The sequence below is a fragment of the Sceloporus occidentalis genome, unplaced genomic scaffold, assembly GCF_023333645.1.
Source record: "Sceloporus occidentalis isolate IW3139 unplaced genomic scaffold, rSceOcc1.0.p SCAF_3, whole genome shotgun sequence".
NCBI classification, from domain to species: domain Eukaryota; kingdom Metazoa; phylum Chordata; class Lepidosauria; order Squamata; family Phrynosomatidae; genus Sceloporus; species Sceloporus occidentalis.
The window spans coordinates 42,764,795-42,791,573 of NW_028316983.1; the positions used below are offsets into that span (position 1 = coordinate 42,764,795).

Here is a 26,779-nt window from a genome sequence, read left to right on the forward strand (position 1 = left end):
TCTCCACAAACTGATTGTTGTTAATTGCCTTGACCTTATGAATAAGAGACTTCAAAGTCACCCACCAAATGTGAGGATTTTCCCTTATCCCCACTTCTGCCACCAATGTGAGGACCCCCTCCTGCCCCACCACTGCAGGGGCCTACTGGACACCACCACTCTATTAACTGCTGCCATCATGGGCCTGTGTCTGACCTGACCTCAACTTTCCAATATGTAGCATTCTCAGAGGCAAAAACTTATAACACAAAAATAATGATTTATTAAACAGCATTTGAACGTAACATCACAGATTATTCAATACATCTTAATTGCATCACTTTCACACACTCATTTCCAGGGTAATTCTGACCCTGTTAACCAAACCCCTAAACATCAGCTAATTAATCCCCAAACCTCAGTCTGATATATTCCTAATCTTGACAGACCCTTAACTAACTGCAATATACATCTGTCGCTTAAAAATCCCCTCAGACATTTAACCAATCACCAGTCACTCCCAACCTTCCATTCTCTCAGCTCCTACCAAAAGATCCATACCTTATTACATCTACAGATGGCCCTCCATATCCATGGATTTAACCATCCATGGATTGAAAATATTCAAAATAACACATAAATTTCAAAAAGCAAACCTTGATTTTGTCATTTTATATGAGGGACACAATTTTACTTCATTACTGTATTTAATAGGATTTCAGCATCCATAGATTTTGGTATCCACGGGAGGATCTTAGAACATATCAAGAGTCCAGTGTACCACTTTGGCCTGTGGAGACAAATACATACTATTGATCCAGCAATAATGGCAGAGACCAAGTTTCTCTCCTGGTGCAAAGACTTTTATTATATTACACAGAAAGACCTCAAATAGTCTTTATGGTTAAAAAAGATGCCAGGTTAACAGCGGATTCCCATGCCAATTGCCATAAATGTCCCAAATGTTCCTCCACTCTGCATCATGGTTTTGCCGACACCACCCATCAATTCCCGTCCTCTCATGCCAATCCTAAAAGAGAAAGAACAGAGCACAAGGATTTATTCCCCAGAATAATCAAGGAAAAATATATATCTGATGACTGGAAAATATGGTTGACATGCAAAACTTAAAAAAGGTCCCTCACACATTGGTTCATAGAAAGCAAAGTATCAGTGTGCAAGCCATGCAGTGGGATTGCTTTTCTTTGACAAGGTCAGCAACTACTGGATGAAGAAAACAGCTGTCCCTATATTCTCAGTACAAGGATTAAGGGATTATAAATCTTGTTTGTTTTACTAGTCTACAATCCACAATGCAGCCTTATGTCCAGTGATTAGTATTTAGTCAATCAGTTTATGACAGCCATGATCCCAGAAAGCAACCTGCCCAGCTCATACCTATTTCCATGAATCCCAGGAACTGTGGAGGGTTTTTTTTTTCATACATCAGTCTCAAAGTGAGATGGAAGTTTACTTTTAAAGCTCCCTTCAGTTACAGAAACAATTTGGAAAATAACAGGATGGAGTTACCTTACTTCAAGTGGTGTCAAACTACATTATTTCTACAGTGTAGATGCACTCTTAGCTGCCTGCCAGAAACTCAAGAGCTCAGAATGCAATAGAATCTACAAAAAACCTCTTGACAGTAAGAGATGTCTGGCAATGAAACCAATTGTCTAGAAAGGTGATAGTGTCTCCATTGGTCATCTCAAAGAGGCTGGAAAGTTACTTGTTTTAGCTGGAAATCCTGCACTAAGCAGGGGGTTGGATTCAATGAACCACGAGGCCCCTTCCAATTCTATGCTAACCTTGGATTAGGATCACAACATATTTTGGATAGGGTTGCACTCCCTCTGAAAGATCATATTTGTAGTTGGGCTGCCCTTGGACCCAGTGCTGCTCAGAGAAGGACAGGAGTGGTTTTGGTCAGTTTCAATTATGTGCCCTTTTCCTAGGGAAGACAGATCTGGTCAGTGGCTCAATGCCTTAATTAGTTCCTAGTTAGGCTACTGTAATGCTTTCTTACTGACCAACAGGACATCTGTCTTATCTGGAGTGAACCTCAATTTATCCCTACACACCTAAACCTTTATTGCATCCAGACAGTGATTCAGGACTTTTACAGCCTCCTTGGTAAAAGAATCTCCTTGTTTGTAAAAGAGACAGATAGATGTGAGTATCATCAGCATAGTGATGACAGCAACCCCAAAACTTTTTGTGGCCTCTACCAGTGACCTCAGGTAGAAAAGCATGAGAACCCTACTGAACTCTTTGGGAATAGGCTAATGGCTAATGAAATTAAAAAGTTTCCCAGCATAATGTTCGGTCATAAAGGACAAGTACCACTGCAGTATACTGATCCTATGTCCAAAGCAGACAACGATACCATAATCAGTGGTACTGAACACAGCTGAGAGGTACAGCAGAACCAAAAGGGATGCATTCTCCCTGCAGAATTCTCAGCATAGGTAATCTATTTAGGTGACCCAGTCTGTGTCTGTCTCATATCCAGACTTGAATATATACTGGAATTGCTTCAGGTAATCTGTTTCATCTAAGAAAGTCACTCTGAGATATTAATTTAAACAGATAGCTTAAAAACTGGCCAACAATTTCTAGTGTAGTGCAGCCCAGTTAAGATCTCTATAGCAGAAGTACAGTATTTTAATCACTTATTTTAAAGGGGTTGGAATGTATATGACTTTCAGAGAAGCATTTACAACCTCCACTATCCATCTGAACAGCCTTCTTCAGCAGTTGTACAGTGGACCCTTGTTATACGCTGGGGTTTGGTTCCAAGATCCCCCGTGTATAACAAAATCCGTGTATGCTCAAGTCCCATTAAATATAATGACATAGCAAAATGGTGTCCATAATAAAAAATGGAACATCAAGGTAAATGTATACTTTTTTGGAACATTTTCAAACCGTGTATGCTTGAATCCGTGTATAAAAAATCCGTGTATAAGAAGGGCCGACTGTAATTAGAATGTACGTTGGTCTAGCAGGCTAATGATTGGCCTTACTTCTCCAAACAACTTGTCGGTATTATCATGTTGAACAAACTGAAACTCGTCCAGAAAAAGCAAACAATTACAACCCAAGATTTCAGTCTAAAGTTCAAATCGGAATGAATCCAAAGAACTTTCTGTAAAAAAATATTTGGTAAATTGATCACAATGCATTTCTGAGGGCTCCTCCTCAGCTATCTGAAGTTTATCACGTAATAGTTTCTTGAGTACATGAAACAACTGCATTGGAGATGGAAAGAGGTAGAAAAGAATAATTTCTTCACCACTGCAGAGGCAGTTCTAAAATGTGCCTTAACATGTGGTTTATTGGATTCTTCCCATGTCTTTCTCCACTACTGCTCAAGTCATCTACTCAAGCACTTCAGATAACCAAAGAGCCCATGTTCTGCACCAAAGTAAAGGATATTTATGAGTCATGTTCATAGCCTGGACCATTTCCTTATTCCACAGATCAGAGTGCTGCCAAAATCACCAGCTCTAGCAACTGAAAAATCCTCCAGTGTTTTCACGGGGAGCAAATCTGAATTCTATTATCTGTTCATAACAATGGAAGTGATGAAATCTTGAGCTGATCTTTATAAGGCAGGGACCGCAGCACGGATTTTAAAATACCTCAACATAATAAACAGGGATTCCCGGCTTCAACCACCAGCCGTTTGCTTGGGAAGTACCTGAAGGAATTGATGGACTAAATCCAAAGTCTTACTGTGTTTTGTGCCATTACCACATTTGGTGACTACAAGCATGTGGATTTGTGTATGTTACAGAAAAACAACACTGGAGTAGAGACAGAAATGGTATTAATGTCCAGTCAAATCCTGTTTCTGTTTGTGGAAGAAGTCCCACTGTCTTCCATGGATCTTACTCTCAAGCAAACAAAATAAAGCAGCTTTAGCCAGTTAGCTAGTTAAAATCTAAACAGAGTTAGGAAACAACAGATTAGTATTGTGTAATATAGCTTCTTTTCCTTGTCTGTGAAAATGTGATGAGGTGACAGCTTCTTCCTAGGATTTACATACAACTGCAGCAGTCTGTTTTCAACATACCTGAGACAAGAAAATGTACCAAACATTGCACCTGCTGCCATACCAACAGCAAAGCCCATCATGAAGCCCATTTTTACTCTGTCAAAACAACTGGGTTGCGACTGGCCATATGGCCCCACTGTCACAGGCATCTAGAAAAATAAATAAAAGTACTAATGAAGTATCAATCTGACACATCTTGTTTCTTCAGATAAGATTATTCTCATTTCCAATTTGGATGAAACGGAACAAGGTGAATACCTCTAAGAAACCACTTAGGCCACTTTTAAGGAGTGGCTTTAGCTTTGGCAGGCCCTTTTGTAGGATTGCAACCAAAATTTAAGAATAGCACCACTGCAGTAGGCCTGGACTTGAATACTTACTACTTACACGGGCAAATCTGGGCAAATACGTAAGTAATTTTTTGCATGCAAAATCACTGCAGTTAAATAAACTACAGTTCCTAGGAAAGCTTCCTGAAGGCTCCCAGAAAAGTTTGTCTTGCCTTCCCATTCTGAAACATTATTTTAAAAGGATCAGTATAATACTGTCATAAGCAAAAGGGGCTAATTCTTGTTCTAAAAGGCTTAGTGACCAGAGCTCAAAAAGAGTAAAACCAAAAGCAGTGGATAGAGTTAGAATTCAAAGATACAACCATGTTATTCTGTAGAATCAGTATACAGAGATCTTGCAGCACCTTTGAGACTAACTGAAGGAAAAGTTGGCAGCATGAGCTTTCCTAGACTAAAGTCTACTTCAAACAGACTTTACAAAAAGCTTATGTTGCCAACTCCTTTCTTTCAGTTAGTCTCAAAGGTGCTACATGATCTCTCTACACAATGGATAGTGTTACAGAGAAATGGACTTTAAAATCTGTTTCAAAATGCATATCCTGATAGTACAACCAGCTTAGCAACTATTGATTAACTTGAACACTGAGAATAGAATTCAAAGCCATAGCCATGTTCGTTTGGAAAGAGATTTTAGCACCTTTGAGACTAACCTGATTCTGACAGAAAGAAGTTTCTTAGCATGACCTTTCATAGACTTGAACCTACTTCCTTAGATGCACGGGGCAGAGTCTCAAGTCTACTAAAGCTGATGCTACCAGCTTCTTTCTTTCAGCTAGTCTCAAAGGTGCTATTGGATCACTTTGCATTTTAAACATTGAGAATTCTGCTTGGTGACAAGAATGTAATTTGGCCTTAAAACTGCAGTCGTCTTTACAAAGTAGTACTAAAGAGCTAGTGTGGTATAGTGGTTTGAATGTTCGACCATAACTCTGAAGACCAGGGTTTGATTCCCGCTTGCCCTTGGGCAAGTGACATTCTCTCAGCCTCAGGAGAAAGCAAAGGCAAACCTCCTCTGAACAAATCTTGCCAAAGCCCATGATAGGTTCACCTTAAGGTTGCCATAAATTGGAAATGACTCAAAGGGACACAAGAACAAATAAAGAGAGAGAAAGTGCTACAGCAAGTCTAATTTTAAAATAATCCAGGTTTTAAGCAATCCTGTTGTGCTTGTATCAACAAAGTCTTATTTTAGGGGAACACAGGCCTGTTTCTGGAAATGCTTGTTTAGCTGCCTTGGATCAGGGTGACCAGATATCCTTCTTTTCCAGAACATGTCCTACATTTCAACCTTCTGTCCAGGAGGAATTCCAAAAATGTCCTCAATTTTGAGCATGACTAAGAAGCATGAATTTATAGTGATATGACTGGGTTTTTAAAAGCTTTTATTTGGTCATGTCCTCTACTTTTCTTGAATGTCATACATGTGGCAGTGCCTTGTCCTCCTTTGTAGTTAGGATATCTGCACTGAATCCCATTTTGGCAGAAAGGCGGGCTTTAAATCCCCTAAATAAATAAATAAATAAACGAGGAAAGGTTAGCTTTCACAAGGCAACCACTGAGTGAAACAAATTCCAGGATGAGGCCAATAAGACTTTGGAGCTTCCCTTCCACGGCCCCTTCATCGCATATCGGGGCGCAGGTTTCCCTTTCTGTCCTGCTTATTCCTCGGCTGCATCCACATGGCAGAAATAATCCGGAATTTGGGAACTATAATTCCACAGCATGGCGCTATGCTCCAAAACACACTGCAGAAATAATCCAGTTTGAGACTGTTTTAACTGCCTTGGCTCAATGCTAGGGAATTCTGGGAACTGTAGTTTTGTGAGACACATGTCCCATGTGAGAGACCTCTGCTGCCACAATAAACTACAGTTCCCAGATATAATAATAATAATAATAATAATAATAATAATAGGATTTATTTATATGCCGCCCAATCACTGGGAATCCTGGCTCTTACAACAGAGGGAATAATAGACGGTTCCCTGCCCTCAGGCTTACAATCTAAAAGACACGACACAAAAGGAGAAGGGAATGGTGAGGGGGAAGGGGATCAGGTCCAGCATTCTTCTCTCCCTCTGAGGCCTGGACCAAGGCAGATGGACTGGAGGGAGGGCTCTGCTTCTTCAGGCTAGCCCTGGTGGAGCTGGGCCAGCCTAATTCTCTCCCTCACAGGCAGAAGGATGACAGTTATGGAGGGAGGAGGCTCTTTCTTCAGCCTAGTCCTGATGGCCTATATGACCCCTAGTGCCTCACACACACACACAGTGTACATTTATGTGTATATACATTGTGTGTGATTATGAGGCACTAGAGATACCTAGTGCACACACATATATATATATATATACTAGATATGATCCCTAGTGCCTCACGTATACACACACACAGTGTACATTTATGTCTATATACAGTCTCTCTCTCTCTCTCTATCTGAGGCACTAGGGATCCTATTGCAAACTCTGGACAGTGGAGCTCATGAGGAAACTCCAAAAGAAAACCAGCGAACTACCGTTCCCAGAATTCGGGAGCACGGAGCCAGGGCCGCTAATCCGAATTATTTCTCCCGTGCGGATGCAGCCGAGGAAGAAAGAGGGGCAGGGCAGCGTGTTATGGGCCGGGGCCGTTAAAGCGGGGCCAAAACGGACTATTTCCGCCGTGCGGCTGCAGCCCTGGAGCTGTAGGAGTAAAACCCAGCTGCGTCGCCATGACTCCCTCCCGCGCGTCCCCCTCACTCACCTCGACTTCTTCCAGCTCCTCCAAACTCCCAATTTGGCTCCGTGCGGCCTACACTTCCGGCGCGCTCTGGTGACGTCACAGGAAGCGAAATTCTAAAGGGGCGGGGCTGGGAGGAGGGGAGAGTCAAGCGTCGTCGCTGGCGCAGTTGCTGTTGCTAGTTGTGTGTCTGCGTCGCGCCGAGCGAGGATGTGGGCGTCGCGGCTGAGGGCGCTGAGGGCAGCGGGGCTCTTCCAAGGGAGAAGGGCTTCGGGCCTCGCCCGGGAACAAGGTAAAGCACAGGCACCACCCGAACACTGCCCCTTGGACCCTCCCTCCCTCCCTCCCTCCCAGGAGGCAGGTCCTTGGCGCCTCTTTATGTAACCTGTGGACATGATGGACCCTTGGGCAGGACAACACACACACACACACACACACGCCCCCTTGTATCCGCACTCCAGACATAACCCGGTTTGACACCGCTTCAACTGCCTAAACTCCATGCCATGGACTTCTGGGGATTGTAGTTTGTTGTGGCGCCAGGGCTCTCTGACACAGGAGGCTAAATCGCGCACAGGGTTATATATACTGTATATATGTGTGTATTCTGTGTGCTAGTTAGTCTTCTCTGCCAGAGAGCTCTGACATATATATGTATGTATATGTGTTTATGTGTGTACGCATATATATGAATCCTGTGCGCTATTTAGCCTTCTCTGTCAGAGAGCTCTTATGCATGTATGTATATCTGTGTGTGTATATACACATATATATTGTGTGTGTGTGTGTGTATATATATATACTGAGCACTAGCCTCTGTCAGATAGCTCTGAGATACATACTGTCTATATGTGTGTGTGTGTGTCTTGCTCTCTCTATATATATATTATGTGTGTGTGTGTGTGTGTGTGTATATATATATAATATAAATCTGCATATTTAACAAGTTGGACAATGGAGCACACCAGAAAATTCCAGAAGAAAATCTGCATGTGCTCCATTGATTACGGCAAAGTATTTGACTACATAGATGACAAAAAGCTGTGGCTTCCCCATAGAGGAATGGAAGTGCCACAATATTTGAATGCCCTGTTGCCCAGATGTCTATACTCAAGACAAGATGTGGCCATCAGGACAGAATACAGAGAAACAGAATGGTTCCCAATCAAACTACAAAGCCCAGGATTCCATAGGAATCAGACATGGCAGTTAGAGCATTGTCAAACTGCATTATTTATGCAGTGCGGATGCAGCCTCTGTTGGTATATTATCTGAAGAGAGCTAGAATGCTGTTGGTGATGCATGCCATTGTAACTCCCTATACGCTGATAATAATAATAATAATAATAATTTGTTTTATTTATATACCGCTATTCCAAAGATCATAGCGGTGAACAGCAAGTAAGCTAATTAGCAAGTAAGCTAATTTGCCCCCAACAGTCTGGGTACTCATTTTAGCGACCTCGGAAGGATGCAAGCCAGAGTCGAGCTTGGGCCCTTTGCTGGTCTTGAACTCGCAACCTTGTGGTTTTGAGTGTGGCTGCAGTACAGGCATTTAACCACTGTGCCACCAGGGCTTTGTTCTGGGGCCACAACAAACTTGGCAAGTTTTCTTGGCAAGATCTGTTCAGAGGAGGCTTGCCATTCATTGCCTTCCCCTGAGGCTGAGAGAGTGTGCCTGGGCACCCAGTGGGTTTCTATGGCTGAGCCAGGATTCAAACCCTGGGCTCCAGAGTCATAGTCTGACACTCAAACCATCACACTATTCGTTATGTTGAAAAGCACCTTCAGGCTATGGGTAGAAAGTGTGCATGAAACATCAGATTTGAATTTTAGCTTTACAGTTGGGCTCAATCTCCAAGATCTCTCGCTATGCGTGTGCAAATATTCAAAAGTCCAATAAATAAATAAATGCAAAATCTTCTGGCCCCGAGCATTTTGGATAAGAGAAAGGCAATCTGTACAGCCTGCAAAGGAGAAAAAAGAATGGACTTTCCCAGTCTTTTCTGTCATTAGATAACTACTGCTGTTCAGGCTGTATTTTTCCATGGTTACTTTCTTATATAAAGCAGTTGTGATGTAACTTGGAAGCAATTTGAGATGACAGTAGAAGCCGAGAGCGAGTTAGAATTTTGTAAACAAAGGTATTGTAGAACCATAAACCCAAGTGGTTCAGGTTGTGGCAAATTTCTTCCCTCTCCCCTGCAGTTGTGATTAGCCTTTGTATACACAAAGGGTTCAGACGCAGCATGTGAAAATGTAGTAGCTAATTCTCCTGGTGTTGGATAAGTCTGCCTTTCTCTTCCTCCTATTATAACTGACAACACGGTAGCTGGACTCTACTGTAGCTTACAAAAGTCTTGTTAATGCTGGTTCTTTAGGAGTGAATTCTTAAAATGAAAGCTCTGGGTTGATAAGCATTACTTTGGCAACTCTGATGGGAACCCAGCAGTTTGCATGTGAAAATGTTTTGACCATGACATAGGTCCAAAACACACTGCAGAAATAATCCAGTTTGAGACCACTTTAACTGCCCTGGTTTAGTGCTAGAAAATCCTGGGAATTGTAGTTTATTGTGGCACCAGAGCTCTGACAGAGAAGGCTAAATGTCTCACAAACTACAGTTACAGAATTCCCTAGCATTGAGCCAAGGCAGTTAAAGCAGTCTCAAAACTAGATTATTTTTGCAGTGTGTTTTGGAGCATAGACTCCCTTGAATATTGGTAGACTCTCAGGTTATTAAGGGGCTTGAACAAAAAAAACCCCACTGGATGCCTGCTTCTCAGAAGTGTTTAGCGGTGGATTGTTTTCACTGGGTTGGTTTGTTCTTGGAATTCCTTCCAACTCTGTGAGTCTACCTGGAATTACTCACTTCATCTTGCTGAACAATAAAATCAGAACAGACTCAATCTTGCCCTTTCAAGGCTTTACTGAGTTCACCTCAAGGTGGTGGTTGATACTTTTCTATAACTGGAATACAATTTTTAAAATGCCATATTTTGTTCAAAGGACACTATCATTATATCTGATTGACCAGCTTAGTTCAGTCTAGAGATTGGTTGCTATAACTGAATTAAATATTTTCAAGAAAGTTTAGAAAGATTATTAAAAGAATATATGACTCTTTACTATCATTTACTTTAATAAATGTTTATGTTCATGTCTTCTGTTTGCATATTTGCATTTCTTGCTCATGTAGTTGTGTTTTCCTAGGTAAAAGCAATGTTGAGGAATCTGAACTCCGGCCATTGTACATGGATGTCCAAGCAACTACTTCTATGGTTTGTAAACTAAGTACTCATTTAGTGATAGTCTTTTTTTTTTAAAATAGTAAATCAGATTTACAAAACAGTTCTGTATAGGTTACTCAGATGTAGTTCCTGTTCTACTCAGGGGTAGGTGGGTTACTCCTACCTAAGTGTTCCTAGTATTGCTGTTTGAATCTCATGTATACTGTATACTCTGCTAAATTCTGATTGTGAAATTTTTTTGTTGAATCTAGCAGCAGGAAGAGATGAATTAAAACATTAAAATAATTTAAATATTAGCAACTTGATCTTAATCATATATGACAAATAAAGATTTATATATTTTAGCCTGCTCTCACAGTATATATATAACTATATATTACAAGGGAAAAAAATGTTGCAGTGAAATAAAGTTTTATAACTTGTGTTCTAGGATCCCAGGGTTTTGGACAGCATGCTGCCTTATCTTGTGCATTTCTATGGCAACCCACACTCTAGAACCCATGCTTATGGCTGGGAAAGTGAATCTGCCATGGAAAAAGCCAGAAAGGTGAGGATTCTGCATTATTCTTATAACCTAATTATGGATGTTTTCCTGCTCAGCTACTCTGCAAATTGATGCTGTTAGATATTGCAGAATTCTGTTTCAAATATTATAATTTACAATGATGTTTTGTATTTTTACAGCAAGTTGCATCACTAATAGGAGCAGATCCTCGAGAGATTATTTTTACCAGTGGGGCAACAGAATCCAACAATATAGCAATTAAGGTAAAATATTATATCGTAATATCTGATGTCATAAAACAACTCACAGTAGTCAGAGTTACTATCCTATCCCTAAGGAAGGCAGAATTTAATACATCAAGAACAACATCACAGTCACATATATCTGGTTTTGGTTTGATTGAACATGTAAGAAAGTTATGGCAAGCCTCAAAAATAATATTTAACTTGACAACTTGGTATGTAATCTGCTGAAAGTGAACAGAAAATACAGTTTCTGAATAATAATTATCTGAAAATATTTGGAAATCACTGCTGATTTTATATTTGCAAGAAGGGGCTAAATAGGAGAGGTGGGCAACTTGTGGCCCTGCAAATGTTGTTAGCCAATTATGAGGGATCATTTCATCTGCAATCCAGGAATATATGGAGAGCTGAAGTTGCTAAAGAATCTTCTTTCAGCCCTAGGACCATATTCCAGTCAACCAAAGACAAAAAGGGTGCAGCCAAAAAATCAACACATTCTAGCTTAAGCTCTTATTGCCAAAGCTTAGAAAAAGGTTGCGGAGGGGCACATAAAACATAAGAAACTACCCAAAATGATGTTATGAGGAAGACATTGTGGCCACCTGGCAAAGCTGAGAGGGATGGTATAGGATTCCAGAAAGGCCAGATTTGTTCCAGAGTGTGATGTTCCCCACCCTTACTTTAGAGCATCCCCTCAAAATATTGCAAGGTGGTATGCTCCTTTTCAAGAAACTATTTCTATTCTCCTTTTCAGTTGTTTTCTGTTCATCTACCACTTCCCAAGTCAGTCAGTATTCTGTGGCCGCTGAGTACTCTCAGTGGTCATTTGATTATTTAGGGATTCTTTGCCCTATTAAGAGTTGTTTTTGTTAAATATTTTTTTGAAAACACTAATGTGAACCTTGGCATTCCCCAACTATGTTTCTATCTTCTCCTTGAGCATGGGTGCTACTGTAAGATTGTTTGCTCTCAGCTGAAAATTGGTGTTTGTGTGTATATGATGATGAGAAATATTTAACTCTGAGGTATTTATTTTTCATAATTGTGTGTAACTAAACAGATACTAACTCTAGTTGCCTGCTTCAGTATGTGATGTGAATGTTTTGTAGTGGTGTTAGTTAATTTGTAAACCTTGTTTCATAAATTGTATTTCTCAATAAAAGTCTTTTAAAAAACCAATGAATGTGTGTAATTGTATGTTCACAAGGTTTTATGATGAGATGAGTCTCTAACAACACTTGGCATAAGCTTGAACAGTTTTACAGCATAAGCATACATATACTCAGAAATAAGCCCTGCTGAATTTAATGGGAATTACTCCCAGGTAATTATGGATAATGCTGAAGCCTTACATTGCAATCATAACTTGCTTAGGCTGCAATCCTTATATATATATTTTCTCAGGCCAATGCCCCAATTAGACCTCTGAATAGATAAGTATGCAGCCGTATTCTTATTAGGAAGTAAGTCATACTGTAGGCCTTATTTATCAGTATATAAAGTCAGTAGATCTTATTTATCAGTAAACGTGTAGGATTGCACTATTTGTTTCATTGAGCTTTGGCTCTGTTCAGAGCAGTCTAGCTGAAGATCATCCAGGATATAAGTAGCCTATTGTAACACTGGACCTAATTCTGTCTGTTACGTATCTGTGCTGAGTAGTCATTCTATTATCAGAATAGTTTGAAATGACAGGTCCTGTGACTGCATATATTTTCCTTGGTAGTTATATACCACTGCAGTAATTTTATTTAGATAAATAATAGCATAAAATGTTCCTTACAATCATGACAGTTGGAAATTTTTATATAAAAATTGAAGCTGAAAAAAAACTCTTTGTGGCACAATTCTATGTGTATATTTCTGGGTTCAGTGGCACTAAAACCCACTCAAGGGCATATAGGGTTACAGCCTGAGACAATGCTGTCCATAGTTGTTTGAGTCTAAGTCCCATCAAATTCAGTGGGATTTCTCCCCAAAGAAGCATAATTAGGCTCTAGGTTTCAGTGTCCCAGACATTGCAGTAACTGAACATTTCACACTTTTAATATTATTCTTAAAAAGCTACACCATTTCAGTTTAAAAATCTATACTCTTTTTCTTTCATCTGTCTAAAGGGTGTTGCAAGATTCTATAAATCCAGAAAGAAACATATAATTACAACACAAACTGAACACAAATGTGTGCTGGATTCTTGTCGTGCCCTAGAAGCGGAGGGATTTCGAGTTACATACTTGCCTGTAAAGAAAAATGGGATTATAGATTTAAAGGTAAGAAGCTTGATGTTCATTTTATTAGAGAGCTGTCAAAAGAGAGAGAGAGAGAAGGAAAATGTCAGGTAAAAATAAGAAAGGCTGGATTATGGCTTTTCTCTCACATTGGACAAAACTGAATCACTTCAGCAGGTATGGTTTGAAGAAAGTTAGGTCATAATATATGAAAAGATCCTGTGTACATTCATAAGGTCCAACACTTACTATTCGTTTAGTCCAGTAAAACAAAATTGCTGTTGGAACACAATGGGACATTTCGTAGTGTAAACGTGTAGCATAAACATTTTGTAGTATAAAAACATCAACATATATATTTTTTATTATTTATGTAAAAGATTTATTCTTTGTTTTCCAGCCCTATTAAAGATCCCCAAGGCAGTTAGTACTTAGTTACAAAACATACAACCAACACAACAATAAATGTCAGTGGTAAGTGCCCAAAGGGCTGTGTGTGGCCTTAAGAATGTGCACAGGATCTTTTCATTTACCACTGCCACTTCCATATTTTTCTAAAGAATTGCTGCTAAAGGGAATTGTCAGTCCCTTGGTCCCCTAGTGCAGAACCACTTGACATCTGACCCACTGATCTAAGTGAAACATACCCATGACTAACTTTTTTTGGGATTGCACCAAGGCTTAAGAGTTAATTCTGGCATGAAAATCCTTCCTCCCGTTTCCTCTGTTCACTTTTGCAGCATTCAGTTCTGATGTATTTATTGCATGTAGTTGTGTAGTAAAAGCTCAATATAACTTTCCAAAGAGCATTCACAAGCTCTTTTATATACTCATATAGCTTGAATTACTTCTCTCTCTTGCATGATTTCTGCCAGGACCTACAAAATGCAATACAACCAGACACAGGCTTGGTTTCAGTAATGACTGTGAATAATGAGATAGGAGTGATACAACCAATTAGTGATATTGGTAAGTAGATATAGTTGGTGATCTCCACTCTTAATAGCTTGGCTTAAACAAACAATGTTCCAGAGCATTATGATGAACCATATTATATTAAGACAAAGGGCTACAGGAACCTACGTAACTGCTGATTTGGAAGCTAAGCACTGACTCATTTCTATGTCTGGCAGTTTCACTGTTTGTATTCAGGATTTGCAGTGATCAGAAGAGATCAGTGACCGTGGTTTTTTGTGGGTTTTTCGGGCTATGTGGCCATGTTCTAGAAAATTTTCTTCCTGATGTTTCGCTAGCATCTGTGGCTGGCATCTTCAGAGAATGCTTGCCTGGAAAAAGTGGGTCTATATGTACTGTGTGAGCCTGGGAATGCAGCAGTGATTTGCATGTGTATTGTTCTGTGCTGATGGCCGGCCTCACGCTGGGAGGCTAATGCAAAAGAGGATTAATGGCCAAATAGCCCGGAAAAACCCATAAAAAAACATGGATGCCGGCCATGAAAGCCTTCGACTTCAGATCTGTGACCATTTTTCCATGCTTGAAAAAGAAAAAGGAAATAATTGTTAAAGTTGCCACTTGTTGCTGTTTTTGTCAGAGCAGAAGTGCAGATTTTCCTGTTGCGACCAGCTGTTCATGCAGTTAAACCCACCCCCATTAATAGTCTAGGAGTAGCTAGAGAAGAGAAGTGCCCCTGTATTCATTCTCAAAATCCACCTCAGGAGTGAATTGTTGTAGCTGGTTGGTTGCTAAATAGACCCTAACTCCAGCTCAGCTAGGTGATGCTTAGTTTAGCAAGCCACTGTCTATACTCAAAGAGGATTCTGTTGCCACATGCCCTATCTAGATTACCACACTACACTCTTATAGCGCTGCTATTCCACTTTAACTGCTCTGGCTGCCTCCTGTTGCATTCTGGGATTTGCAATATAAGGAGGGGCATTTAGAATTCTCAGGCAGATTGCTCTTAGGCCTCCCTGAACTACAAGCCTCAGAATGTAACAGGACACAACCAGAGCAGTAAAAGTGGAATAGCAGCACTAAGAGTGTAGTTCGGTAATGTGGTCAGACACATTTAAAGAGCACTCCCAGGAAATTGATTCAGGGAATTCATAAAGTGAAAAATAATTATTTTTGTGTGTATTTAAAAAGGATTATTCTTGTATGTTTTAAAAATTGTCCTTGAACCAAGTCTTAAGGCCTTTTCCTCCCTGGCATAACAGTTTTTAAAATGTAAACTGGGTATCATATTGTAACCAGACAAAAATAATTGTCTGGTGTTGAATAGTCTTGCTTTTGTATTACAGGTCAGATCTGCAGTTCCCATAAAGTTTTCTTACATACAGATGCTGCACAGGCAGTTGGGAAAATTCCATTAGATGTCAATGAAATGAAAATTGATCTAATGAGCATCAGTGGCCACAAAATCTATGGTCCCAAAGGTATTCATTTCTTCTAATTGCATGGCATTTATTCTTTCTGACTGCTCAATGTTCCTTTATTTATTTGATTAGTTCTTCAAATAAAAGTTGGATATGCAATACAGCAATGTCTTCACTGCAAGGAGACATGGAAAATCGAAGTGTTGATAATTAAGGAGGAAACAAATTTATGCTTTTTCCTTTTGTATATTATTTCTAGTCGCTGGGAGCAAGGTTTTAATTGTATTTGTCCCAAGGCTATAGAGTGACTTGTTTTGTAAGGAAAATGTATTAACAGCCTTTGTTTTGTCTGGGAATTATGTTTTTTATCGTTTAAAAATCTGTTTAGGTTATTGATAGGTGAAATAATTACAACTTTTATGTTTTATTATTTGAATATGTGTATGAATGCAACATTATGTATGTATGTCTGAATTACTCTTTTATTCTTTGATTGAGGGTGCCACACTATTGCTTCTTATTTTCTAGAGTGAAGTAATGCTGAAGAAAGTACTCACTAGTAAAGAGTAAGGTTTTTTATTTTTTTAAGGAATACTGTAGCTAGTACTGTAATTTGATAGAAAGAATTGTATAGTGAGGAGGATTCAGTCTTTGCAGGACCATTCCAATGGTTAGAGGAATTGGTATTATCAGGGGAAATTGAATCTCTGAAAATGTTAATCACATCCATTTCTTCTTCTTGTGACCGAGGATTTTGGTAAAAGAATAATGATGAGGGAGGGGAGGTTTTCTGAGCTTTCCAAAACCTTGCATTATGCAAAGTCTTGTTTGTCTACTAAACAGAAACTTTTTTTCCAAGGGGTTGGTGCAATTTATGTTCGACGACGACCAAGAGTAAGAGTGGAACCTATACAGAGTGGAGGAGGCCAGGAGCGAGGATTACGTTCTGGGACTGTGCCAACTCCTTTAGCAGTTGGTCTTGGGGCAGCTTGTGAATTGGCTCAACAAGAGATGGAGGTACAAAGTGCAATCCAATTTGGGTTTATAACTGATTGAGACCCATTTATTTTAGCTGTCTTTATTTTGCTGTGTTTTAAACACCATAGCCATGGTAGAAAGTGTGCAACACATTCACCTGCCTATATGGATAAATATTTAATATGATGTCTTCTGCTATGCTACAGAAGTAATTCTGCTTCATATTCTCCCCTTAATTTCCAAAAATATGCAGTGTGCTTAAGTAAACCAAACTTTAGTGTCAGTGGAACCATTTCCTGATACATTTTTGATTTTAGTAATGCTAGAGTAATTTGCTGAGTAATCGTCCTTTCTTATTGCATGCGTCTTTTACAGTCCCCAGACTTAGAACTGCAACAGTGAATCCTCTCTTGCTGCTAGTAAGAAAAGAAGAGATGTAGTTTCTAGTAGGAATACTGAACATTCTATTAATTGTATGAGGTTTTGCACTTTTTTTTTGTGGACATCCCTATTTCTGCTTTGATATATTCTTTGCCAAGGGTGGAGAAACCTGTCATAAAAATATCGCTCTGCAGATTTAGATGTATAGTAGCAAAATGCGGATATCGTGTTATCTACAGAATCTCCAGACAAAACTTAAAATATGCTTAATGTGGTATACTGGGTAAATAGGTCAAGAGGTATCTATGTATTGGTTAATTAGCTAATTAAAGTATCTTCTTTGTTTTCTAGTATGACCATAAGCGAGTCAGCTTATTGGCTGACAGGCTAGTTACAAAAATAATGGCAGAAATTCCTGATGTTGTCATGAATGGAGATCCAGAGCTTCGATATCCAGGTATTATTAAATGTCTATTGAGTTTCACTACTGAATTTATTATCTTAATTTATTAACTGTTGAATTTATTATCTTAATTTGACTTCCTGAGAGTCTTTGCCTCTCACTTCAAATCCCCCAAACCCCCAAATAAATCCCATTTTGTAGCACTGTAAACTTCTGAAAATTATCTTAGAAGACAGTTGTGCAGTAACTCAAGAACTCTGTGCATTAACTTAAAGTAGTGTGTAATTTTGTGCCCAATCTTGTGAGTGTTAGCCCAGAAATAATACATTGCATATTGCAAAACTCACATTATTCCCTGTAGATTCTGTATTATTAAATTACACAGTATTCTGTGCGAAATAGAAAATTGAGATGAAAAATTACCAAAACATCAGAGCTAATTTTTTGTCTGTCTTTAAATTATAACATTGATAGTTTTAGCAGACCAGACATTGAGATTGAAATTGTGGTTCTGTGCTTGATTTTTAAATATAATTAAGCGTTGTCTTCAGGTTGTTGTTGTTCTGCTTTAAAATGATAAAAAAGTCCCAGGACAGCTAAAAGACTAACAGGCATTATTTGGAATCAGCTGTTGTGGGCTGCCATCTACTCCATCAGATGCAGAAAGAGTTGTCTCAGTTCACAGATACCTATATAGATAAATGATACTGGGACGTACTGTCTCTAACATTAAGGTGGCCATCCTTCTACAGCAGAATTTCAAAGAGGGATTCTAGCACCAAACAGTAATGAGTTCAATAACAAGTTCTGCAATATCAGCTGTGGTTTAAAAGAAAAAATGCTCATACTGCGGCAAGGTCTTTATTGCTGCCCAGCTGCTGTTTGTTAATGGCCACAGCTCACAAAATTTTCACTGTTTATACTCTGCATTTCTATTTCCCCTGGCCCTACTTAATTACAATTTCCAAATCACTTAGAAGTCACCTAAAAAGATTTTTTTTTTGCCTTGTATGGAAACATAGAACAAAAACTAACATATTCTAACCTGGTTACCTCTGCTAGAATGTCCATACTAATAACTCTGTTACTGTTCGTTAGTTACCACTGTTAGAATAATTATCACTGCTTTATCTTTTATATTTCAATGCCCCCACATTCCTACATCAACCCAGCCTTTGTTTAAATATTTGCCACCAGTGGCAATGCTCCATCCATCTGATGATCTGGACGGTGGTCGACAAAAGCTGATGCAAAATAAAATTTGCTATTGTTTAAGATATTACTACTAGATTCTACATTGTTTTTACCAGTGTAACTTATCTGCTTGTAAAAATTGTGCAGCTTAAAGAAGCTAACTCTACTTTGTTAACTTCACAGGCTGCATCAACTTATCTTTTGCCTATGTAGAAGGAGAGAGCCTACTGATGGCACTTAAAGATGTGGCACTATCTTCTGGAAGGTAATACTGCATATGAAAGACAAACAAAAGGCCTCAAGAATGGTCTGAGGATACATTATGTTTTCATTGTTAAAGCTAAGCAAATTTCAGTAAAGTCAGTTTCCAGAAGCAAGATTTTCTAAAACTTCTGTATAAGCTTCCTGAAAGAAGCAGGATAAAAGAGGCATATATTTCACTGGCACTACTGACTACAGTAAGCCAGAATCTGTTGAGGCATAATGTCTGATTGTGTTAGTGACTGTACTTTTAATAAATGTGCATAAAAATGTACCCACTACTTCTTAAGGCAAGCAGCTCCTTTTTCATGGACAGCATAATGGGTGAGCTTAGTAAATCAGTCAGAATGTGAACAGAACTCTGTCCCAGCCCCATGTCCAGAATGGACATTATTGGTTGTGGGGTACACTACAAAGCTGACGGCAAGTTTGCTGTCCCCATTGACAGTGTAAGGTATGTCAGCAGAGCTTTATGCTCTACCCCTTTAAACAGGGTATCAGTTTATAGTCAATGAATGCAGAATCCTCTTTTTGTTTTGGACTAGAAAATTTCTTCCGTTCATAAAGAACTTACTCCTACCATTGTAGATTCCAAAAATTAAGATACTATTAATATTTGCTAGAGTATGGATAAAATCCAGCACTGGATTTTTACTGATGGAACACTGGAATTGAACAGAAATGAGGGGATGATCCTTTTCCCACTATAGCCAATCCATGCCCACAAAATTGGTTTTTCAGAGCTGAGAAATCTCAGAAGCTGATTTTCCAGGCAGTACAGAGAGCAGTAGGAGGAAGGAAAGGGCAATACAAGAATGATACAGGATTTTGACCCTACATAATTTAAACAGGTATTGTTATTTAGCCTTGAATCTGCTAGAAGGTTAATTCTTGCTGGTAAGATACTTTTGTGCCATTCTTCCAGTATAATCATCTTTCTCCCTCTCTCTTAAAGCTCTTCAGTCGTATCTTGAAGCATTGTGATATTTCTGATCATATTTAACACACTTTTAATTGTAGTGCCATCTTGTCTCTTGTTTTCTGCCTACTTCTACCCTTTACACTTTTTCTAATATTGTTTTATCTTTTTTTAAAGTTCAATTCTGCTTCACCTTTTCAAATGCCTTCATTCTACTAATCTTGCAAGAAGTCCTTATCTTGTCAAATCTATTCTCCTTTCTTGTATGAAGTTCTAATCTGTATTGTCAAGAAGGAAGTTTGACAACAGCAGTGATGAATACCCATCAAGAGCATGCTGTTCCAGTGCAGTCTGCTATGGTAATTTCTACATCTGCTATACACCTAAATAATTTAACACTTGGTTTTCATTTTTCATTTTCTTCAGTGCATGTACATCTGCATCTTTAGAACCATCATATGTGTTGCGTGCAATTGGAGCAGATGAAGATTTGGCTCACTCATCTATAAGGCAAGGGCTGTTATTACTTTGAATGTTCACATTGTTATATTGTATTGAATTGTTATATTACTTCTGTCAAGCAAAATACTGCCTGTATGTGTGTATTGTGTTGTTCTTAATAAGCTGTTTTATTTCAGATTTGGAATTGGCCGTTTTACAACTGAAGAAGAAGTGGACTATACAGTGAAAAAATGCATACAGCATGTCAAGAGATTAAGAGAGATGAGGTAAAAGTCTAATTATTTGACATTTAACCATAACAAAATGTCTTTATTTTTGCCTCTATTGAAGAGAAATTGTTCTTGGATTCATTGAAATTCAGTAGTTAAAGAGGACCAAGACTGGGGAAGAAAACACTATTTGGTGTCTTCCTGAGGCCCGTTACAGACAGGCCTGAAAATACGGACTGGGTCCGTATTAGGGTTAGAAAGGGGCGTCACTTCCTGACGCCCCTAACCCTAGTACGGACCCAGTCCGTACAAAATGGCGGTGGCCGTTCCACACGGCCGCCGCCATTATGATGTCACGACCGTGCCGCCTCCAAATGAGGCGGCGCGGACATGACGTCTTTGTACTGTGCGAGGGCGCCTAGAGTGCCTTTTCCGCAGTGCAAGAAGCAGCTCCGAAATGGAGCTCCTTCTGGGGTTTGCGTCGCTGGGCGCAGCCTTTACATGGCTGCTCCCAGCGACGCAGAGGAGAAAGGGGCCAAGCGGGCCCCTTTCTCCTTCTCCCTGCTGTCGCCGGGTGTCCTTGGGGCTTGAAGCCCCAAGGACACCCCTTTCCATGCTGCGGGGAAGCGGCCTTTTGCCGCTTCCCTGTGGCCTGCAAGGCGGCGGATCGGGGCCTCGGAGGCTGCCGGTCTGGCAGCTGAGGCCCTGATACAGCGGGGAAAGGAGCGGGTGCAGGCCACCCCAAACGGGCGGTCTGTAACCTGCCTTAGTTAGGGGTAGGGGATCTATTTCAGGCAAAGAATAAATTGGTTCTAGGTGTGCATGTCCTGGGCCTCACATGCCAGCAGTTTACAAGGCCATCTTGCTTGCTGATATGAGGCCCCTGACATAGCTTGTCAGGCTTCATTCACTAATGCCCATACAGGTTGAGTTTCCCTTAACTGAAATGCTTGGGACCAACAATATTTTGGATTTTGGAATATTTACATATGTCTCATTATGTATAATTAGATATCTTGGAGATAGGACCCAAGTCTAAATAAGAAATTCATTTATGTTTCATATACACCTTATGCACATAGCCTGAAGGTAATTTTATACAATATTTTCAATAATTTTATGAATGAAACAAAGTCTGTGTATATTGAACCACCAGTAAGCAAAGATGTCACTGGCCTGTTACAGACAGGCCAAAATAAAGCTGCTTCGAGTCACTTTGGAGGTATGGTATTTCAATGATGCATGCATCCTAAGAGTCCAAAACCCACACCAAAGCCATGCTCCAGTCCTAAGGACTGCAGTGCAGCTTTGGTGTGGCTTTTGGACTCTTAGGACTCATGCATCATTGAAATACCATACCTCCAAAGTGACTCGAAGCAGCTTTATTTTGGCCTGTCTGTAACAGGCCACTGTTTCAGCCACGCATGAACAATGTTTTGGATTTTGAAGCATACTGGATTTTCAGATAAGGGATACCTAACTTATATATACATTTATACCCGTATACATAGTCTTTGCTTACTGTGATGAGTGGCAAGGGACTCTTTTTAAAAACAAAACAAAAAACAGCTTGTTGTAGTGGGAGAGAGGGGAGTTTTTGGGAGACATTGCAGCATTGGAGAGAGGAGAGTTTAGCTATTCTTCCACACAAAATGTTCTCTGCAATGGTAGATTTTCGCTTCAAAAAGCCTACTTGAAAACAGAGTTTCATAGGATGGAAGCAAGTGCTTCATTTTTAATTACAGTGAGTACTTCACTTCCCATCTGTGGGGGTTTAGTTCTGGGGGCTTGCGACAGATGGGAAAACACACAGGAGCTCAAGGCCATATTAGTCAGTGGGTGGCGATGTGCACGCATGTGCCTGCATCAAAACACCGGTGGGAATGCACGGACATTGACTATTATGAGGCAGGGCAATCCATGGGAGCTCCAGTTTGTGAATGGCTAGCCTGGCAATAAAACCAGCAGCAGGGAAATTACAGGTTTTACCTCTCCTTTGGGTCAAATTTCTAATTCCTTTCCCAGGCTGGAGTTAGAAATTAAAAGGGTATTGAAAAGAAATTAGAAATTAGGTAGGGAATCATGTGGCCCTTCAAATATCTGTTGAATTGCAAATCCAAGCATCTCTAGCCAATGAAGAATACTGGGAGCTGCAGTCCAATAACATGGAAGATTGCATGATTCTGCCCTCTGCCCTCAGTGATGCTTGCTGTGGACCAGATTGTGGCTCCTACCACTCCTGTTACTTGCCTTAGGAGCCATCCTGTTTAGTCAGTTTAGGAGCCATCCTGTTTAGTCTGTTTAGCTATTCTTTCTCCCTTTTAAACATCCTGCCACCCTCTGCCATTTAATCACCCAAATCTCTATGCATTAATGCATCCAGAGAAGCAACTGGTGGCTCTGCAGCTTCTTCCTCAGGCAGCATTCATTCCCATGGCCCATGGAGTGCTCCTTAAGAGGGGTAAGTTAGGAATTGCAGGGATGATGGAGGAGGGCATCCCATGACCTCCCTCTGCCCCAGACAGATATTTACAGCTACCTGGCATTGTGATTATATAGCCTATGTATGCTTGCATTCACAAGAGATTAAACTGCCTTATGGAAAACAAAACAAAACAAAAATGGCTTTAAGAATCATGTTGGAATCTGGCATGCAAAGCTTCTCCAATTCTCCTGTTTGTTTTCATGGTTAGTTTCTCAAGGTGATAACAGTATTTAGTGTGGATTGAGGAGTTCAGTCTTGGTGAGAATTTGCATCCTTGAGGATAAAAGGCATTTTAAGAGACATGGCCAGAATCCTTTTGTTAGTCCTAATAGCATCTCTGGCTGTCTTGACTGTTGGTTTTATAGCTATTTTTAAAGACATGTTTTTAAACTTGTTTTTAAATATTTTATTTATGTATCTAATGTTTTAATTTTTATTTACCTATTGTGCTTCACCTCTAGTGCCCTGATGGGTTAAGAGATGGTAGACAAATAGCTTAAATAATAGCCCCAACTAGAGCAGACCTATTAACAAAATGGTTTTACATATGTGTTGACACTACTATTCAGTAATGAAGTAAGTAATTGAGTTGGAACTATCAATAGGATTCAAACCATATACTACACAGGATTCATGTTTTCTCAGATTAATCTGTTTATAAATTACATTTTGTTCTTACACATTGAACATTTATTCATGTCAGAAATTATTTGTATATATGATATACCGACTGTGAATTTTCCTTCTTCTTTTACAGCCCACTGTGGGAAATGGTACAGGATGGCATTGATTTGAAGAGCATTAAATGGACACAGCATTAAACAAAGGAGATGACTTATAAACATAGACTGCCTTGATGTAGACTGAACATTCCTAAGAAACTATGTGACACATAAAATGAACAACCTCTATGTGACAGTGGATTTGCCTTTTCTTAAAAGTCAATCTGTTAACATAAAACATCAGACATAGATTATACTGCAAATATACAGGGACACCTGTTTCCTTGGGCCAAAGAAATTACTGTACTGTAATTTGAAGGTGATACTGGGGCAACCTAGATGTCAAGTAACTGTCCTTCTGTGAGAAATGTTTCTACTATAGTTTCTCCCTATACTGGTTTGCATCTATTTCACCAACATCTATTCTGTAGCAGAAACTTGTGTTTGTATATATTATACATTCAGAAGTAATCCTTTCATAGAATGTAGTCTTCCATCTAAAAAGCTTGCATCACATTTTTGATCAGTGGTATGTGCTTGAATGCACACAACAACAATGTGCTGTATAATAATGAATACAGCTATATCAAGGTCAACTACTTCCTTAATGGAGATGACGTTTTTCAATGAAATTCTACTCATTCTAATGATATTAGTGTTCCACATTCACATCTCCTAATTATGTCTGACTCTGTGTTATTACAAAGTATTTTCTCAAACTATGGAATTTAGGTGATGGTACAGTGTACAGTCACCATTGCTTCCTTTAGTATTTGTGGAAGATAAAAGGCTGTTACTTGGGAATAAGATTATGCTTGTATGAAAATGTCCCACGGTTGCTTTCGCTGATTCATAATAATTAAATATGTAAAGTGAAGCCACTGCTTTTCACTACAGGAAGCCTACCAAAGCAAGATTATGTTAACTGGTGAGACTATCACTCATGGTACTTGTACGGGTATAATTTGTATGGGAAGTTTTTGCATTGGTAATACTATTTCTTACAATACATGGAGGAGTCTGTTTAAAAATAGGCTGTTCTGTAGTATCTTCCATGCCTCCTTTATTATTTTGTAGCCTAGCTGTGTTGTACATGCAGTTTCAAAGACAATAGATTACCGATTTAGCCACTGGCTGGATCACTAGCATCCTCTCAACAAATCAAAATTTGTTTGGGCAAAATACCCTCTTGCTTTAGTATGAATCCCATAGTGCATCAACATTTTTTTGACATTGTACCTGCTTCCTTGGGGAAAAGCTCATTATAGAGCTCTGTTTAGGTAGAACTGTGCTTCACGGAGGAGAGAGCTTGACTTGCATAGATGTTTTAGACATTCTGAAGCATTGAGTTTGAAATGTTAACTGCAATGACAGCAATTTCTATTGCCTTTTCATAAAGTTAGCTTTTGAGATTGTAAGGATGCTTTCCAAATAATTGCAACATACACATCACTGGACTGTACAATAATTTGAAAAACAGCTTCAGAATACTTATTTGCTATTTGTATTGTGCCCTTATATGACGGATCATCTGAAACTGACTTTTGTTGTTTTAGAGAAAGCCTGTGTGAGATGGGTGCAGCAGAGAGAAAGACACATATGTTTGCAGGGGATGGAGGTGCCAACAAAATAAATTTAAAAGAAAACAGTTTATCCTGAAAGAAAATGTTTTTCCATTGTTATTGGAAAAAATAAAATAAAAATGTAGAAATAATCCTGAGTAGTTTGTTCACCTGCCGACACAAACTCACTTCCACAGTGCCATTTTGGATGCTCAGATCCTACTATATACAGTAATAAAACGGTGTCCCTCATACAGTATAAAATGGCAAAATCAAGGTTTGTTTGTTTTTACAACTGTGTGTGAGTATTTTCAAGCCATGGGTGGTTGACTCTGTAGATGCAGAACCTAGATATTGGGGGCCTGACAACCTCAGATATGCAGATGATACAAGTGGATACGAGCAAAGACTTGGAGCAATTACTGAAGAAAGTCAAGGAAAAAAGGGCCAAGGTCACAATAATACTGAACATCAAAAAAAAAAATGATCATAGAAGATCTATGCTCTCCTAATTTTAATCTTCTGATTTCCTGGCTGCAATTCCTGTTTCTTTCAATGTTTGATCCCAGGTATAAGAAATCTTTTACAGTGGACCCTTGTTATACGCTGGGGTTTGGTTCCAAGATCTCCTGTGTATAACAAAATCCGTGTATGCTCAAGTCCCATTACATATAATGACATAGCAAAATGGTGTCCCTTATAAAAAATGGAAAATCAAGGTTTGATATTTGAAATGTATACTTTTTTTGAACATTTTCAAACCGTGTATGCTTAAATCCGTGTATAAGAAGGGCCGACTGTACAACTATTCTTTTATTGTCTACATTGAATTTGTCTTTAACTGCCCTGTCTTAATGCTAGGGAATTCTGGGAACTGTAGTTTTATGAGACAGCCTTCTCTGTCAGAGAGCTCTGGTAGCACAATAAACTACAGTTCCCAGGATTCCCTAACACAGCCAGGGATTTCTGCAGTGTGTTTTGGACTTTCCTTGATATAATTGACTATATTTGCTGTTGTTGTTATTATAGTCAGTCAGTCAATCTTTTATTGCATTTGATTAAAAGCCATTGCAACTTGATTAGCTCTACTTATACTATACTTATATATATATATGAAACATCATATTAGTGAATCCCCTGGACAGCAATATCTTTCAAATAGTAGCAGCTTGCCTTAATATGGCTGTTTTATGTGGAATCACAGTCTGGAAATAACCATCATGTTTTCATATATGAACTCCCCCCCCCAAATAATAATATACTTGTCCCTCCACATTCTCTGTGGTCAGGGGCACAGGACCCCCGTGAAAGTAAAAAAAAACCCTACAAATCAACGGTACTTTTTAAAACACCTCTCTAGGAATTTCTAGGTCGTCCAGCAGAACTGTGTGGTCAACATCTGCCAGAATTTGACCAAGGACTCATGTTGCAGGACATACACAAGGCGGCTTTTAGTGCTGGCCTGTACAATGTGTTTGGATTTGGATCAAATGCATTCGAGGAACTAGGCTTTAGCCTACGAAATCTCCTGCTG

The 26,779-nt window shown here is 39.3% G+C and overlaps 2 protein-coding genes across 3 annotated transcripts; one reads left to right on the forward strand and one right to left on the reverse strand.

Moving 5' to 3' along the window:
* Positions 1–239: 239 nt before the first annotated feature.
* Positions 240–7,228, reverse strand: LOC149315815 (reactive oxygen species modulator 1-like). 2 transcript variants are annotated; one of them, XM_089514192.1, is made up of 4 exons: positions 7,129–7,191; positions 5,811–5,892; positions 4,058–4,188; positions 240–1,009 (listed from the first exon to the last, which is right to left on the reverse strand). In XM_089514192.1, the coding sequence occupies exons 2-4, from the start codon at positions 5,862–5,864 to the stop codon at positions 901–903; spliced, it is 294 nt and encodes a 97-aa protein (XP_089370318.1). In that variant the 5' UTR covers positions 5,865–5,892; positions 7,129–7,191; the 3' UTR covers positions 240–900. The 2 variants fall into 2 exon arrangements, with proteins under 2 accessions (XP_089370318.1, XP_089370319.1); XM_089514193.1 differs by lacking the exon at positions 5,811–5,892 and having other exon boundaries at positions 7,129–7,228.
* An 18-nt stretch (positions 7,229–7,246) lies between these two features.
* Positions 7,247–25,397, forward strand: LOC149315816 (cysteine desulfurase-like). Its single transcript, XM_089514191.1, has 13 exons — positions 7,247–7,396; positions 10,318–10,385; positions 10,786–10,902; positions 11,040–11,123; positions 13,223–13,375; positions 14,209–14,302; positions 15,595–15,729; positions 16,529–16,686; positions 17,380–17,485; positions 18,809–18,890; positions 20,232–20,315; positions 20,444–20,533; positions 23,719–25,397. Exons 1-13 carry the CDS (start codon positions 7,315–7,317, stop codon positions 23,780–23,782), a joined length of 1,317 nt encoding a protein of 438 aa, XP_089370317.1. The 5' UTR covers positions 7,247–7,314; the 3' UTR covers positions 23,783–25,397.
* The last annotated feature ends 1,382 nt before the right edge of the window (positions 25,398–26,779 follow it).